The sequence below is a fragment of the Dermatophagoides pteronyssinus genome, unplaced genomic scaffold (genome assembly GCF_027571235.1).
Source record: "Dermatophagoides pteronyssinus isolate colony J.1.1.1.1 unplaced genomic scaffold, Derpt_VIB-CSIC_2022.12 sq0029, whole genome shotgun sequence".
In the NCBI taxonomy this organism is placed as follows: domain Eukaryota; kingdom Metazoa; phylum Arthropoda; class Arachnida; order Sarcoptiformes; family Pyroglyphidae; genus Dermatophagoides; species Dermatophagoides pteronyssinus.
The window spans coordinates 44469-63105 of NW_027461553.1; the positions used below are offsets into that span (position 1 = coordinate 44469).

Genomic DNA, 18637 nt, shown 5'->3' on the forward strand with positions numbered 1-18637 from the left:
ACAAAATTATGATGATGATAAATGAATCTGCTAAACATCCCAAACATTTCAAAAAATTGAATAATATTATGATCATATTCGATGATAAATTTGTTTTTGAATTTATAATCTTGATCAAAATCATGATTTTGTTGACAGATTTTTCTTTTGATTTCATCGAACATTATAAAAAAACGGAAACATTCGAATTTGAATTCATCATTCATAAACGACATGACATTGATAATAATATTTTTTTTTATTCAATTTTAATCCTTCCTTCCCTTTTCAATTACAATTTTAACAAAACACTAAAATCACATATGAATGAGCAATATCAGGTGAAAAGGTAAAGACAAAGTACAAAAAAAGGATATAGAAATAAAAATTCTCTACAAAAAAAAAAAAACATAAGCGTAAGATATCGATATTCAAAAAAAAACCAATTCAAAATTAACGATAAATTTTGTTTTTACCGTTGAATTGTGAATGATTTACACATTTGGTTGTTTATATCATTCTAATCGACCATAATAATTGATGATAATTTTCTTGGACGTTTTTTTGGACTTTCATTTACATTCGATCCATTATTATTATCGATTAATGATGATGTTTGATGTTGTTGAATTGTTGAACGTGGTATGGTACTACTTTCAATAAGACCATCATCATTATCTTTTTTATACATTGTAATCTGATCATATTGTAAATCATCATTACTACTACTTGAATCATTGCTATTATTATTTTCTTTATCATTCAATTTATCCAAATCTTCATCACGAATTTTAAATAATTCAGTAAATTGTACTTTATTATTTTCATCCGTATAATAATAAGCCATAACTGCATCATTTTTTCTTGTTATTTCAACCATTCTATCAAAATTTCCATCATTATTACTTAAACGATCATGACATTTTTCCAGAATTTCTTTTTCCCAATTCAATGCTTTATTGGCAATTTCAATTGCATTATTTTGATCAATTTCATTAATATCAATATCAAGTACTTTACTATCTAATGATGATGAACCATCAATATCATCATCATCATCATCATCATTTCTTTTATCAATATTTTTTCCATTAGATTGATCGGGTTTTACATCTAATTTAAGATCAAAATTTAGCTGTGAAATAACACGTTCAGGTGGCATATCTAATTGGCTACCAATTTCAATCATTGATCTTCTTCTTGGTTTATTACGATTAACATTAATTTCATGACCAGCATATGATGTTTTACGATTTTTAACTGAATCAACATCCTTTAGATCAAAACTTTTACTAAATGATTGTTTAAGCAGTGATTGTTGTTGTTGTTGTTGAGGTTTTTGTTGTTGTTGTTGTTGTTGTTGCTGCTGCTTCTGTTGATGTTGTTTAGCAATATCACTCATTAACATTGATTTTGAATGACTGGATGATTTACGTATTTTAGTTAAATTTTCTTCACTTGTATAATCAAATTCTTTGACTGCTAATTGACAAGTAAATTTTGCTGAATAAAAATAACGATTTGATTCAATTTTAACCAATAATGATTTCAATAATGATATAAAACGCATAAATGAATCTTTCAATTCTTTTTGTATATCCGGTAATTTTTCATAAATTTTACTAAACAATGCAATTGTAATATCAATCGGTAATAAATATGGTATGCTTAATATTGACAATAATTTCATTGGAGGATGACGGAATAGCCAATTAATGATTCCATTATTAACTTGATTACAGGCTTCTTGAATAGCTATATATTTACAAAAATGAAAACAAAAGAAAAAAAATCAATATTAATAAATCAATGACGCCCACGATCTAAGTTTTGATAATGAAAAAAACAAACAAAACAAAACTAAAAACAAGTTCAATTTGATTACCTTCAACAACAGATTCGGGCAATGAATCAAGGATGGCAATTTGCCTTCGATATTCACAATCACGACAATTTGCATGATGTTTATGATGTCTATGATATTTATTTATTTCCTCTTTTTCCAATGTAAAATGTATGGCCAAACATCTTGTACAGGATATTTTATCTACATATTTTTGTATAATACAAAATAATAATAATTAATTATAAAGGCAAAAAATTCAAGATCAAATTTAGAAGAAAAAAAATTCAACAGAAAGAAAATAAAACGTACTATTACGTTGAAGATAACGAAGTGCATCGTCAAAACCTTGCTGACATATTTTACTCAATGTTTCCGGATGGGCTGGAAATAAAATCCTTGATATACGATATATATTTGATGGTGATATTGACATCGAATTATTTGTAAAATTAAATTGAAATAAATTAAATGTATCATCTTGTGGACAAATATCTGTTTCACCGGAAAATGGTGATACAGTTATTGTATTTTCATCCAATATTGGTAAATTATTTGTACAACCACCATCAATATAGCTAATACCATTAAATTTAGGTGGTATTAAACCCGACCATATTGGTATAAAACATGAACATTGTAATGCCTATATAATTATTATCATTATCATCATCATAATCATCATCATGATAAGACAATCGAAAAAAAATTCATTCAAATTAATTTGATAAAAATCATACGATCGAAATATATACAACTAACCTTGATCAGTTCCTCTTTAGATTTGAATTTATTAATGATTACATTTTTACCATCACTAACCCGTGTAACACTAATATAAAAACGTCCATTAGCACGAATATGTGCATCATCAGGTAATGTACGCATAAGGAGATCATAAAGAATACGATTAATATCGAATGATGGATGAAATGGACCAAGTGCACGTGCACGTGCACGCATTGCAACATTAAGAATTTCGCTTGTACTTTCACCTGTTTGATTTTTCATTTAAAAAGGGGAGAAAAAAATTAAAAAAATTAGATTCGGAAATTCCGGTTTTTTTAGTCTAAAATGTTTGGTTGAATTTCCTATTTAAAAACAACAACATTTCCCTAACGGCCTTTAATCAAATTCAAATCATATGATTGCTGTTTGTTTGTTTGTTTCTCTGTTCGAAATCCTTTTTTTTAAACATCGGCAATCATTTCTGTGTTTGTCATTCATTCATTCAATTAAATTTTCTTTTCTTCTTATCATTCATCATCAAATCTCGACAAACATCGTTTCTCAAATATCCAATGATTGATTTGTAAGAAAAAAAAAATAAGGATGGTGATGATGGGGGAAAAAAGCAAGGAGAAGGAACTTGAATTAGAAAATATGTAACAAATCCTGAAATTTTAGAAGAAAAAAATGAAGAAATTTTGTTTGTTTTACTCTCCTGATCGAAGAGCGTACAACAAAAACAGCAACAAGTTGTTCACTCGATTCAACTCAAACATTGTTTCGTAATGTTTGTTTTTTAAAGAAAAATATTTTTATCTTCCCCCCCCTCAACAAAATTATCACCGAATCAAATAATCAAATAATTCAACGATTTGATCCAAAACAAAAACAAAAAACAAACTTACCCAATGGCATATCACAGACAAGACTAGCAGCCGCTAATGAACCGGCTGATGCACCTAAAAATTTTGTATCCGGTGATATTGGTGCATATTCACGAAGACAAGATGCAACACCAACATGATAAAGGCCCATAAAACCACAACCAGAAAAACTGAATGATATTGGTTTGGTTGTATCTAATTTTTCCATTTTCGTTTGTTTTGTTTTGTTTTTTGTTTAAAAAAAATAAAATAAATTTCTAATTGAGCATCACAAATCACAATTTTTTAAAAAAAAATAATAAGAAGAATATTCACACACAAAAAAGAAAAAAACATAGGAATTCAAGTTTTCAATTCAAAGTTTTTTTTTCAAAATAAAGAAGAAAAAAAAATAACCAAACAATTTGATGTTTAACTACCATTTATATATTTCGATCAAATGATGATGATAATAATAATGATAAACGATTGAAATTGTATTATCAACAACAATTCATGTCAACAATGATGACAAATTGATTTTTTTTTTTGATGTATAGGTGCATGATTATGTTGTTGTCGTCGTTTGGTTGTCAATGATGATGATGATAGGCACATGAGAAGAAAAAAAAAATTTCATTGATTCATTCAATCAATCAATCAATCAAACAAAACAGAGAAACAAAAAAAATGTTTTCGGGTATTATTGGACAGAGTAAAATTTGATACGAATTACGCTTAGCTTTATTTAACTCAAGTGTTCACATATTTATATTAATCTAAGTATAATTCAATTACTAAATTCTAAATATACTACAACACTCCCCCTATTTAGAATTAAGTCATACTTTACAAAAACTTGAAACACAAACATTTCGTAAAATTGAATCACGATTACGAAATAAATTATAGTTTGTATGACTTTGTATGACTTTACTTTGAACACCAACACCAACAAAAGAACGACTAGGCAATTGACGTAAAGAAGCAATTCGTTCTTCATCACGTTGGTACAAACGATTTCGCGATCCAACAGGACGACCAGGTCCACGACGATTTTCATTGTTAACATCGATGCCACCCTCAGATGACTCACTGACAGAAATAAAATTATCAGCATCATTGATGACATTCGATGATTCATTTACATTTGATCTGACATCAAAAGAACATTTAGGCTTTTCATTAAATATAACTGAAGAACATAATTCAATGCGACGAGTAGATGGTACAAACACGCGATAAATAGATTCACCTTGATAGCCAACCATCCTAACAAACTTAGTTTTTGGATCAAATTTACTATGACGATCCTTGACCAATGCTTCTCCCCCGATCCAAAAATTCTCAGATTTGAAACATCGGGTTTGCGACCAAAATATTGTTGATAGGGAATAACATTTCGTGAATTCAACACACGGTTAAACAAATAAGCAGTACAATTAACCGCTTCATCCCATAAATTACGTGGCAGATCTGTAGACGATAATAACGAGACCGAATGATTCATTAACGTGCGCATAGCGCGTTCACATCTTCCATTTTGCTGAGGAGTAGCTACAGTTGCCTTTTCATGAATAATTCCACGTTCTTCCAAATATCTTTTAAAAGAATTTGAACAAAATTCTGTTCCCATATCAGTACGAATACATAAAACATCTACACCAATATCCATTTTAACTTCATTAACAATACGTTTAAATTTCTCGAGCGTCTGATCTCGACTCTTCATAAAAGCCACTTTCATATAACGAGAATTATGATCGACCGCCAAAAGAAAATATTTATTACCATGAATTGACGGATCCAAATAACCACCAATATCGAGATGCAACTTGAAACCCGGTTTAATATGATCAACATCATTCTCTAAATGATGAGAAACATCCGTAGTTTTACCAAGACAACAAGAACTACAGAAATCAATATCATCTTTAAGACGTAAAGGAATGCCAGTAACACATTGTTGACGAACCATTTTAGCAATAGATTTAACAGAGAAATGCCCAAAACGTTCATGCCAACACGACAACGAATTAACAGCAGCAGCACTAGCAACCGCACTAACAATACCGGTAGACGAACCATTTACACGAATAAGCAACTCAATAAGATTAACGTAATCATTACTCCAATTGCCAATCAAAATAGGTTTACGATAACGATAAACAATCATGCCATTCTTATTCAAACATTGACTAAAACCATCATTGTTACAAATTTTACCGATAGCAATAAGATTAAACGGTTGATCAGCAACATAAAACACATCCTTGATAACCATAGGAATCCACTTTTGACCATTAAACAAATGACAAGACATGTCGCCCTGTTCTGGATTAACAATTTCACCACTTAAAGTTCGGATTGAACCATTGGTATTACGTATATTGGTCAGCAACGAACGATCATTAACAATATGATAAGACGCACCACAATCGGCCAAAAATTTAACAGAAGAAGCTGAGACCAATGACAACGATCCAGAAGGCAAGACCTTAGATAACTGAGGATTCACAAACGGGTTTGGTGAACGAACAACAGTACTTAAAGTCACTGCTTCATTCTTACTAGAATAATTATCACCATTATTGCCATTAAAACGATTAACACTTTGATTACTAATAAAACGGTTAGAACGATTTTTCTTATGACAAAAACGTTCTATGTGACCTGAATACCACAATAATGACAAATTCCATTAAAACGTTTCTTGGAAGTTGCAGCTGCCAAAGTAGTTGATGAAATTTCTGGTAAAGACGGAGACGAAACAGCTGCCAAAGAAGTTGATTGTACATCGGTTTTGACCAAATTTCTCTCTCTATCAAAACGTAATAATTCAGATTCAAACTGTTTATCTGACATATAATCAGACTCAAGACGTCCGCCATTATAAATGTCCAACATTGTACACATATCTGAATATTCCGGAGGAAGAACTGAACGAACTTTTGAATTAATAATATGATGCGGCAACTTGATATTCTTATCAGCAAAAGCAGAATACAACTGACGTAACTGGGAAAACAAACACGGTATAGAACCATCAAACTTGATCGAATCAAGATCCTTTAATAATTCCCAAGCTGACTTGGCACCAGGGCCACGATATTTTCTTTCTAATTCCGCTAACATTTCCTTAGGATTCTTCAAATCTAAAATACTTTCCAAGTCTTCTTTACCCAAAGACTGCTTTATAATATTACGAACTTTCGCAATTTTGCTCTTTTGTAAACCAGTTATTGGATTTTCCAGCGAACGATTTTCATATTTAAATTCATTAATATACATATCTAAATCCAATGCCTCTAAAACATCTACCAATGTATCGTACCATTGGCGATAGGTCGCATTACTCAACTTTAAAACCTTTATAACAGCGTTTTCATTTGAAGACATAACGATAAATACAATAAAACGATAACCAAAACAATAATAACGACAGTAAAACAATATTAACAACGGTAAAACAATATTAACAACGATAAAACAATAATAACAAGTAATACGTATCAATAACCAAAAACAAAACAATTTAATAACAATTTAATAACAATTACAAATAACCAGCAGAAACGTATTAAAAGCTGGGGCCCATAACCTATTGGACAGAGTAAAATTTGATACGAATTACGCTTAGCTTTATTTAACTCAAGTGTTCACATATTTATATTAATCTAAGTATAATTCAATTACTAAATTCTAAATATACTACAACAGGTATAAATCATCAAACACTGATAATCAAATCATTCATCACAACGAACAACGGAGAAACAGAAAAATTTCAGTTTTCTCTAGTTTCATCCAGAGTTTATGAGTTTGTTTATGTAATAATAATAATTTTCGGTTTGATTATCCGAAATGATATATATCCGAAATAAATTCAATATGTATGAATCAAGTCCGAAGAAGGAGAAAAAAACCGCTAAATAGCAAAAAATCCTAATAAAAAAATCAAATATCATCAATGAAAAAAAAATTAGAAATTACTACCACCACCACCAACAACAATTTGTACATACCAAATGATTATTGTTTAGTTGAATACTTGGATTTCATCGTCGTCTTTTTGTTGTTTATTCAATATCAAAAAAGAAAAAAAAACATCTTCGTCATACGTCGTCAATCATTACGAGGACTTTGATTATTGATTTTTTTTTTACATTGCCAATTTTTTCCCCCGATTCGATTTGATTGAGCAATATCTTTGCTGTTGTCGTTTATTATTAAATTGAATTGCGCGCAAATGATATAAATGGAAATATCATCAAACAAACAAACATCAAACAAGCAAACAACTGTATGGCTTCAAAACACACGCACATTTTTTTGCGCTCGAAGGGAAGAGATATATATATTTTTTTTTTTTTTTTTTTTGATCAAGGTTTTTGTTTATTTTATTCGTTCGAAATATTTTGAATCAGAGATGGCGCTGATTTCCTTTTTGAAATTTTGTAAAAAAAAAATTCGATTCGATTCGATTCTGTGCAATAGAATTTTTCAGAATATTTTTTTTGGTTTTGGTTTTTTGGTTTTTAATCAATTATATTTAAAAATTTTACTTATTTCATCGATTGTTCGACCTTTTGTTTCGGGTAAAAAATAACCAAATATTATAATAATAATATTGATAACGGTAAATAACCAATATGTACCATATTCTTTTAAAATATGAAAAAATGATTTTGTCGATACAATCATAATAAATGTACCGATACCCGAATATACTGAACTAATTGACATTACTAACCAAACAGCTTGTGGTGGTGTAATTTCAGCAATTATTAACCAACAAATTCCACCCATACCAAGTGAATAACCACTTACAAATATTGATACACAAATAATTGGTAATAATGATGATGATTGTTGAATATCTGATATATGTTGATAATAATAAATACCTAATATACCAATACTTAATGCTTGTGCTGCACCAGAAATCATTATTAATATTCTTCGTCCAAAACGATCAATTAAAAAACTACCAATAATAACCATTACTAACATAATACCATTCGTTACTGAACTAGATTGTTTTGATGATAATGTTGAACCAGATGTACGAAAAATATCATTCATCGAATAAATAACAATACTTGCACCACAAAATTGTTGAAATGTCATCAATAACATTGAAATAAAAAATGGTTTATAAATATCTTTTCGTCGTATTGATCGTATTAGGCTACCATCCAAATGGTTAGTTTCATTTGTTTTATCCGATGTATTTTTCATTTCAATAATATCATTAATTTCTTGTTGTAAATCACTATCGTTCGAACGAAATCGTTTTAAATTTTTTTCCGCTTCTCGTATAGCTTTATCTTTATCCGAAATAAAATTAATACACCATATTGGTGATTCAGGCATAAAAAACATTATAATCATCATTAATATTATTGCTAAAAATCCTAAATGATTCCAATGAAAATTTAAAACATTGAAAATATTGACCATAAACATTCCTAAACAAGCAAAATACTATGAGAAAATAGAAATTTTAAAAAAATGATAAAATCAAAGATCAAAGATACATACACCAACAGTCATGCCAATGTAGCCACGAATTTTTGGTGTACAAATTTCTGCTAAATAACGTGGTATGGTTGCCATTGAAATACCAACACCAAAACCATTAATAATACGACCAATAATAATCATCAATGATGATTGTGCCAGACCAATCATCAACCAAGCTAATGTAAATGGTATACCCAATGCAATCAATACTTTTTTTCGGCCAAATTTATCGATTAAATATCCACTAGTAAAACCACCAAATACTGATCCAATAGTCCATATTGATGCAATTAATTGTTTTTCCATTTCATTTGGAATTACTGGTGTTTTCCAATGATCATTCGGATTAGTAATATTAAAATTTGAATCCAATTCTTCATTGGCAATCGATGTCCAACCCATTGTCATACCAAATGATAATGATAATAATTGTGCACCAAAAGTTGCCATATATATTAACCATGATGGTTTATATTTATTCGATTTATCATCATCATCCCCACTCATTTGTAATTGGTCTTCTTGAATACAATTCGATGATGAATGATTTTCATTTGATTCTATTGTAGCCATTGTTGTAATTAATATATTGAATTCACACAGTGGAAAACAAGACACAAATAGATTCTCATGTCACATTTGTATGATGATGATATGTAGGGAAAATGTAACAATTTTTTGTCTCATTTTTGTTCATTTAAAAAAAATTGATTGATTGAAACACTTTAGATAATGGCACCGGAATTTAAAAATTGCAAAATTTCTTTGCTTTATCTTATCAAAATTTTTGGCATTTTTCAATTGATTGAAATCGTTTAATTAGTTTTAACTGTTTTTTGTGCCGTTAAATTTTGATAAATTACAAATTTTTTTTTCAAAAAACTCACAACACACCAGATGGCATGATAGAGAGGGGTATCCGTTTGGATCCAGGATTTTTGGGATGGACGTTTCAATTCGAATGTTTTTTTTGGATCAATTCAGTATCCACTACCACTGCTACTGCTACTGTAACTGTTACTATTACTAGAAGTATTAACCACTACCACAAATAATTAATGTTATTTTGGTTGGGTTTTTTTTGTCTGGTTTCGGGAAAATGGAATGAAACTCATCATTGTTCTTCGCGATTTTTATTCGCAAACAAAAAACAACAATCCAGGATTCAAAAAAACATCATATGACTTTCTGACAATTTTCATGATTAAAATGGATTAATTTTTTTTCATTAAATCATCAACAACAAGAAAAAACTATTTAAAAAATGTGGCCAGATAAATTCAATTTCCGGTATTTCAAACAAACCAAAAACAACAACAACAATAATGATGATGATGATAAACATAAAAATCGAAATCAATTACGAGATTATATTCTAATATTATTGTTTGCATCATTATTATATCTAAATAGTTTGGATGCTGATTTTGCCTACGATGATAAGTAAGTGATGATGAAATTTTTTTTTTTTTTTTTTGAAAATTATTCTGATTTGTTTATTTGCCAGTCGAGCCATTCTAAACAATCAAGATATTCTATCAACAACACCTTGGTATCATTTATTTATCAATGATTTCTGGGGTACACCAATCCGATCTTCCAATAGTCATGGTAGTTATCGACCAATAACGGTTGTATCATTTCGTCTTAATCATATGATTCATGGCCATACACCATTTGGATTTCATTTAGTTAATCTTTTATTACATTTGATTGTAACATTATTGTATCAAATATTGATTGAACGATTGCTCAATGGTCGCCGACGACGAATTACATTGATTGCATCAATGTTATTTGCAAGTCATCCGATTCATGTAGAATCGGTTACAAGTATTGTTGGTCGTGCTGATGTTGGTGCAGCATTATTCTATCTATTAGCATTATATTTTTATGTAAAATTTGTTGAATCAGATGGCCAAAGACAATGTAGAAAATATCTTTTCTATACGATTATGATGGCAACATTTTCAATGTTAACTAAAGAACATGGAATTACCTGTTTATTATTATGTATTATTTATCATCTATTTATTGTTCATCATTTTTTTCCATTTAATCGTGAAAATTGGAAAAAAATATTTTATCAATCCGAATATAGTCAATTACGATATGGTTTTCTAACCATAACAATTTCATTAATCATTTTGATTATATTTCGTTTATCAATTCTACGATATCGGCCAACATTTTCATCGGCCGATAATCCAATCAGTGATAATCCATCTGTGATGGTTCGATTTTTAACATTTTATTATTTACCCGTATTTAATTTTTGGCTACTTATTTATCCACGATGGTTAAGTTTTGATTGGTCTATGGAAGCAATACCATTGATTGTATCATGGTTTGATTTTCGTAATCTTTTTACATTTATTTTTTATGCAATAGTTATTGAATTTGTTCGACGAACTTTGTACTATTATTCCCTTGTATCATCATCATCATCAAAAGCATCAGAACTTTCTACTACAAATAATCGAAAACGATCTAATCATTGTGTTCGTTGTGCTAATTTTCAGATCAAAAATCGACATCAACCAACACAAATATCATTCGAAATTGATAACAATAATAATGATATTGGTGCAATAAATTATAATCATCATCATCAGCAAAATATACATCAACCATTCATATTTGATTTGAATAATAATGATCCTCAAATGATTGATCAAAATGAACCAATCGCCGATATGAACAATAATAACAGTAGTAATAATAATAATAATAATTTCGTACGATCATTACCATTATCGAAACATTCTTCAATTATTCAATCAAACGATTCAATAAAACATGAAATTCGACGAAGAAAAATACTTGGTGAAATTGATTGTATTGTATTGTCATTGGCAATGATGATTATTCCATTTTTACCGGCAACAAATCTTTTTTTCTACATTGGATTTGTTGTTGCCGAACGTATACTTTATATTCCTAGTTTTGGATTCTGTTTATTTATTGCTGTTTGTTTGGAAAAATTTATTCAATATGTTCGTCAATATCGTCCAATCAAATATTTTCTTTACATTTGTTATCTAATATTGATTATTTCATTCTCAATTCGTACCATATTAAGAAATATTGATTGGTTAACCGAAGAGAATCTATACCGTTCGGGCATCATTATCAATCCACCAAAAGGTGAATGTTATGAAAAGTAAAAAAGAAAAAAAAATGGTTACACATGTTGATTATATATCCATAAAGTACATGATTATCATTTTGTACAAAATTCAATAATTATTTACAAATCAATACAGGCAATGATTGTAGTATAGGAAAAGAAAAATTGATAATAAATTGGTCGTCACTATAAAGAAATGACCGATTTCCAACAAAACAGTAATATTTATCATCAAATTCAAGGTTAATTCTACACATACACACACTCTAACATTTACACAGTATTTTCCAAAGAATCACAAGTTCAATATATATTATCATGTTGGGTTTTTTGTTTGTTTAGTTTGTCACTTTTTACTCGTGACAATTTGTCGTTCGTACAAATCACATCAATACTGATGATGATGATGAATCTTTTTTAAAACAATCATTATTCATAACTTTTTTGTTATTTCTCTTCCTTTATTTCCTTCTTTTTTTTTTTTGTTTTGTTTGAATAGCATACGGAAATCTAGCCAATATACTAAGCGAACAAGGTAGAAATGATGAAGCCGAACAAATGTATCGAAAAGCATTACAATATCGAATCAATATGGCGGATGTTCATTATAATCTGTATGTTTGCCAAAAAAGATTATTTTTTTTTTTTTTTGATATTTTCGACATTTATCAAATGATTTTTTCCGTTTTATTTGATAACAAACAAAAAAAAAAAATTTAGCGGATTATTATTGCAAAATGAAAAACGATTTAATGAAGCGATAGAAAGTTATCAACAAGCAATACGATTTCGACCAAGATTGGCAATGGCTTATCTGAATTTAGGTGTTATCTATTCACGTCTGGGTAATCAAGATCGTGCTAAAGATTTTTATGAAAAATGTTCACAATTAGATAATTATGGCCTTAAAGATATTCGTAATCATGAAATCACGAGAATTTCCGCACTTTATAACCTTGGACAAATATATTTTGATGAAGAAAATTATGATAAATCATTAGAAATTTATAGACGTGCATTATTTCAGATTCCATCCTATTATCAACCATATTCATTATTTAACAAAATAGCTGAAGTTTATAATCGATTAAATCGTACAGCTGATGCGGAAATATGGTTCCGGAAATCATTGAATATAAAACGTGATCATATACCATCATATCTAACATATGCACGGATGTTGATTAAAACAAATCGAACATATGAAGCGGAACAAATGTATCGTAAAGCAATGTTAATTTCATCCAATGATACTGCCATCTATCATCATTATGGTAAAGATTATTAAAATAATTTCATTGATTTGGGTTTTTTTTCTAATAATAATTATTTATTAGGTCAATTTAAATTCAATAATGGTCAACTTAAAGATGCTTTAGCAATCTATATGAAAGGTTTTGAATTATTTCCCGACGATTGTGATATTGTTATCAATTTGGCAAATATCTATCGTGAATTACAACAACCAAAAAAAGCGGAAATCTATTATAAATTGGCAACAAAATTACGACCAAATGATTTGATAACACATTCAAATCTAGGAGCTATATATCATTTGAATGGAAAATTTGAATTAGCTAGACAAAGTTATCAACGAGCATTAGAACTAAAATCCGATGATAATATAACAAAAATTAATTTAGAACGATTAGATCGAATTATACAAAATAGTCAGGCTGCTGCCAAATCAATATAGCCACTTTAGATTGATTATTAGTAAGATAAGATAAGTTCCAATATTCAAATTTTTTTTTAAAAATAATTGATTAATTGTAAATCTTCCAAAAAAAATTATTATTTAATTATCGATGGATGTGGTGGGGATACTTGTTTTGGCACAATAAATCTCGAGTGGTTTTTAAAAAAAAAAAATTATTTATGATGATTATAATTATCTTAGCCAAAAAAACCTATGACTTATTTAATCATTTCTTGATCAAGGACTCGATCATTATAATAATGTAAATCAAATAAGATTTGAATGTGTTAAAATGATAATGGTCTTTTGTTTTTTTTTATTTGTGGATTTTGTTTTTTGTTTTTAATGAAACCAAAACCGAAAAAAAAAATAAAAAAATGTTACTTTTTATTATTCAAAAACGACGTTATCGAAAATTATCGAAATTTCGAATGAATCAATTTCAACAAACAAACATTTTCTTCAACGATTTTGCGATTTTTACAATCATCATTATTTCATTATCATCAATGTTGATTGAAATTTCAGCACATCAATATGATCATAATGTTGACAATGATCAATCGCTAAATAGATCTGTATCGATAAAAGAAAATCATATTGATACAGTGTATAAAATGCCAATATTGTTAGATTTGCATCTAAAATTTCCATCATCATTTGCCATTTTGGTCAATTATGGTTTACATGGTCATAAAAAGAAATTATATTCATCATGGATTCATAATGATCGATGTAAATCGAATGAAATTTGGGATCCATTCAACAATCAATGTCGACGTTTATATTGTCGTGAAAAAAACAATAAATATCAAAATGATCAATGTCATTATAATAAATATGATCAAAAACCTGTTATTGAATTTTTGGATTCATTAAGTAAATTCATCAATATTACGGTAGATTTTATTACAAATATAGAAATTGATGAAAATATAATCATCGATTTGGGTAATAATATCATCAAAGATTTTAGAGATAAATTTTCTAACCGATGGCATATGAATAATGATCATTTAGTTAATATTTCGGTTGAATATGTTGATCAACAAATTTTATCGATTAATTTTTTAATTTTGGATACAAGAAAAAATAACCACTTTTTTAATGAATTAAGTCAAAGGATTATATTTGATCAATCTGAACAATATGAATTGAATGGTATAATGATGACGGCAATAAATATTCATTCGATTGTATCGGAATTGAAAAATTTTTGTCTAAATCTATCGGATATGCCAATATGGTATTGGAATTCGGAATTTGATTTTATTACAAAAAATGATGAAACATTTCTTTTTGTAAATGGTACTGGTCGTATTTATCAAACAGGTGAATATACTGGTAGTATATTATATGTTGGTGATGTTAGAAATAATAATAATTTAAATCAAAATGAAAACAAACATGATGATTCTGTTCCATTGTTTGCAAAATTTTCAACAAATGCTGTTGTATGTGAACAAACACTTATCGATTATGATTGTCCACGTATACTATTAAAACGTAATGAATATGAATTTATTAATGGTAAAGATTTATATTCAAACAATATTCATTATGAACATTATGAACTATCGGATAATTATAGTATTTATGTTTGTATAAAAAATATAACCAAATCATATGATGAATATGTACGTAAACTTGATACAATGGCCGAATCAATTTTATCAACATCATTAATGTTCATATCGATCATTATGTTAACATTATTGTTGATTACATTTCTTCGATTCAAACGAATACGACAATCAATCAATGGTTTTAATTCAATCAATTTGGCCATTTGTCTTGAAATGATGCAAATATTATTTCTATCAAATCAATTTATGAATAATTGTCGTATTGCAGCCGTATTATTTCATTTTTTTATTTTATCAACAATTTCATGGTCAAGGTATGTAATTGATGTTATCTGTAATGTAATATTTATTTTGATGTTTTCTATTTTGTAAATTTACCATTAATCCAAGTGTAATTGCATACGAAATGCATCGAGTATTTATTACGAAAAAACTTGTTTCCCGTACATTATCGAATCGTAGTCAGAATAAAATACGTTTACAATATGGTCTGGTTGGATATGTTTCCACATTTATCATTATCATTATAGCCAATGTTGGTGATGTATTCAATATTGAACTATTAAAAGCAAATTATGGACGATTAGAACATACTGAAGTATGTTGGATGCGTCGATCACGTTCAACTATTTATTATTTTATTATACCGGCAACATTGGCCATTATTTATAATCTATTATTATATATTCGAATTGTTTGCAATATTCGTCATGATTTAACAAGTATTTCAAGTTTACGACGAATTACTCGTATATCAACATCATCAGATACATCATCATCATCATCATCATCATCATCATTATCATCATCAAATCCATCAAATACGATGACAATATCAGTGATAAGCAGTGATTTTTATAATTACGAAAAACAAAAACAACAACAACCAAAATCATCATCATCATCGTTATTACCAAAAAGTTCAACAAATTCAAAATTTTTAACAAATCAATCATCGATCTATGTCAAGTTGGGAGTACCATTAGGTTTTACCTGGATTATTGCATTAATATTGACGATTATACCGCAAGGACAGAATCTAATACTCAATCGTATCATATCATATATATTCATTATTGCAAATACATCACAAGGAATGATATTATTTTTATCACATGGTGTATATAAAAATTTATTTAAACAAAAAAATTGAATCAAAAATAATAATAAAAAACCCAAAATTCATTCGATATCTACAAAATATTTTCATTTTTATTTAAATTTTATTTTAAATGAAATGATTTAGAAAAAAAAAGATATTCCAACGAAAATTGAATCGACGATTCAATGGAGAAAAAAAATCAAACAAAACTAAATAGTCACAAAAAATAAAGTTCATTTTTTTTCTTCGATTTTTTTGTTGTAAAAATATAACGAGAAAAAAAAATCAATGATTATCAGACTAGACTAGTTGTATCGGTTCGTAAACATGATGGTGGATTTTTTAAAAAATATACGGTCAATTCATATGTGCCCATCATGATTGCTGTATTCGGTATTTGACCTAAAAAGGTTTTTGTTTTACAATGAAAAAAAAAGAAATTTATCAATCTTAAATGATGAAAATTTTCAATAATAATTACGAATTAATTGTGTTCCAAGGCCACGATAAATTCCTTTACGTATTCCTTCCTCTTTATATACTAGAATAATTGTTGGAAAAAATTTTTTATATCTATCACCTTCTTCTCGTAGACGAGTTCTTGCAACTTCTATAATATTGAAAATGAATGATCATAGTAATAATAAAAATAAAAATTTTTAATTTAAAAAAGATGTTTCATCATACCATGTGGATAGGCAAGTATTGATGCAATCGCTTTGGAAATGGCTGCCGTGCCCATAAAATAGAAAAAATTTGTCATTTGTGAACGATTTGTTTGTACGTTTGTTGAATTAATAGCGGCATTATTTAATGTTGATTCATTTTTAGAAAAATCTATTGATAATGATGATGGTGATGATGATGATGATATTTGGATTGATGAATTTGAATGAAACCATTTTGATTTAATAAATTCATATATCACAAAATATATGATAGTTTCACTGATACCAAAATAACTGGCCGTTATTCCTTTATAGAAACCAGTTATACCGTTTCGATTGTATATATTTTTGATGAAACTCCATGCCGACATTCCTCGAAGACTGTTTTGTTTTTGTTTTTAGCAACCAGGATAAAATAATTAGAATTTAATATACATATAATTATTTTCAAATTATTTACCTTTTATCTAATTGCATTCGTGTTTTAATAAACCATATTGGATTTGTTAATGTACAGGTTATAAATCCACCGCTTGCCGATGATATCATATGAACATAAGGCGTTTCCGGTGTTATTCTTTGATTACACCATGATTTTACTTGTGAATAAGTACAAAAATAAATAGCTCTAAATATTATTAGATTTAGATATTGATCAATTAATAATTTATAAATATATAAATAAATAAATAAATTACCTGGACGGTGCAACACCAATAATATTTGGTCCAAGACCTTTGAATATAGCACGTGGACCTTCAGTATTGATTATATGTTTTAAACAATTCCATATAGTCATATTACGATTTTTGCCAATCGTTACCGATGTTGTTGTTTTTGAATTAATTTTAAAAAAATCATCATCAAAATTAGAAACAGATGATTGTAGACGAGTTTTAACCACCTCTAATGGACAGGTTGCAATGGCACCAAATGTACCGCCAAGTCTATAGAAATAAAATTTTAGAAATTAAAAAAAATGAAAATATCAACAATCAATTCAAAAAAAATACCCTCCGGCGATAAGATGAACAAATGTATCATAGGACATAAATGTTTGGATGAAGAAAAAATCAAATTAAATCAAGTGGGAAAAAAATCACAAACGTAACTGTCGCAAAATTACAAAACGACGACAACAACAAAAACGCATCACACAAACAAAACGAAAATACAACAAAGGTTATCCATCAATCAAAAAAAAAAATTATTTTAAAGATATTCGAAAATAAAGAAAATATTGATATCGAATACAAAGCAATCAAAATGGCAACAGCAACAAACAAACAAACAAACAAACAAAAATTGTATCTTGATGAACAAAGATTATTCTGAAAAAAAAATGACAACATTCAAATATTTTTACGGCTACTGTTGTCACTTTTTTTACAATTATCTAATATCAATATTTTTCTTATTATTTTTCCGAATTTGATTGAAAAACACAAAAAATGCACCAAAAGTATCACATGCGGACCGAATATTTTGGTGATGATAGTGATGAAAAAAAAA

General features: G+C 28.2%; 5 protein-coding genes across 5 annotated transcripts; 2 read left to right on the forward strand and 3 right to left on the reverse strand.

Moving 5' to 3' along the window:
* Window positions 1-188: 188 nt before the first annotated feature.
* LOC113795201 (uncharacterized) lies at window positions 189-3811 on the reverse strand. The gene is made up of 5 exons (XM_027345393.2): window positions 3457-3811; window positions 2585-2817; window positions 2135-2468; window positions 1865-2026; window positions 189-1734 (listed from the first exon to the last, which is right to left on the reverse strand). Exons 1-5 carry the CDS (start codon window positions 3641-3643, stop codon window positions 500-502), a joined length of 2151 nt encoding a protein of 716 aa, XP_027201194.2. The 5' UTR covers window positions 3644-3811; the 3' UTR covers window positions 189-499.
* A 3979-nt stretch (window positions 3812-7790) lies between these two features.
* Window positions 7791-9620, reverse strand: LOC113795198 (facilitated trehalose transporter Tret1-like). The gene is made up of 2 exons (XM_027345390.2): window positions 8959-9620; window positions 7791-8901 (listed from the first exon to the last, which is right to left on the reverse strand). Exons 1-2 carry the CDS (start codon window positions 9511-9513, stop codon window positions 7957-7959), a joined length of 1500 nt encoding a protein of 499 aa, XP_027201191.2. The 5' UTR covers window positions 9514-9620; the 3' UTR covers window positions 7791-7956.
* A 217-nt stretch (window positions 9621-9837) lies between these two features.
* Tmtc2 (Transmembrane O-mannosyltransferase targeting cadherins 2) lies at window positions 9838-13766 on the forward strand. The gene is made up of 5 exons (XM_027345391.2): window positions 9838-10383; window positions 10448-12087; window positions 12570-12684; window positions 12791-13344; window positions 13408-13766. The coding sequence occupies exons 1-5, from the start codon at window positions 10205-10207 to the stop codon at window positions 13764-13766; spliced, it is 2847 nt and encodes a 948-aa protein (XP_027201192.1). The 5' UTR covers window positions 9838-10204.
* Window positions 13767-14134: 368 nt separating this feature from the next.
* Window positions 14135-18274, forward strand: LOC113795203 (uncharacterized). The gene is made up of 2 exons (XM_027345395.2): window positions 14135-15669; window positions 15746-18274. The coding sequence occupies exons 1-2, from the start codon at window positions 14147-14149 to the stop codon at window positions 16506-16508; spliced, it is 2286 nt and encodes a 761-aa protein (XP_027201196.2). The 5' UTR covers window positions 14135-14146; the 3' UTR covers window positions 16509-18274.
* On the reverse strand, window positions 16537-18582 carry Rim2 (replication in mitochondria 2). Its single transcript, XM_027345396.2, has 6 exons — window positions 18139-18582; window positions 17824-18072; window positions 17586-17753; window positions 17145-17506; window positions 16939-17067; window positions 16537-16859 (listed from the first exon to the last, which is right to left on the reverse strand). The coding sequence occupies exons 1-6, from the start codon at window positions 18174-18176 to the stop codon at window positions 16753-16755; spliced, it is 1053 nt and encodes a 350-aa protein (XP_027201197.1). The 5' UTR covers window positions 18177-18582; the 3' UTR covers window positions 16537-16752.
* Between the last annotated feature and the right edge of the window lie 55 nt (window positions 18583-18637).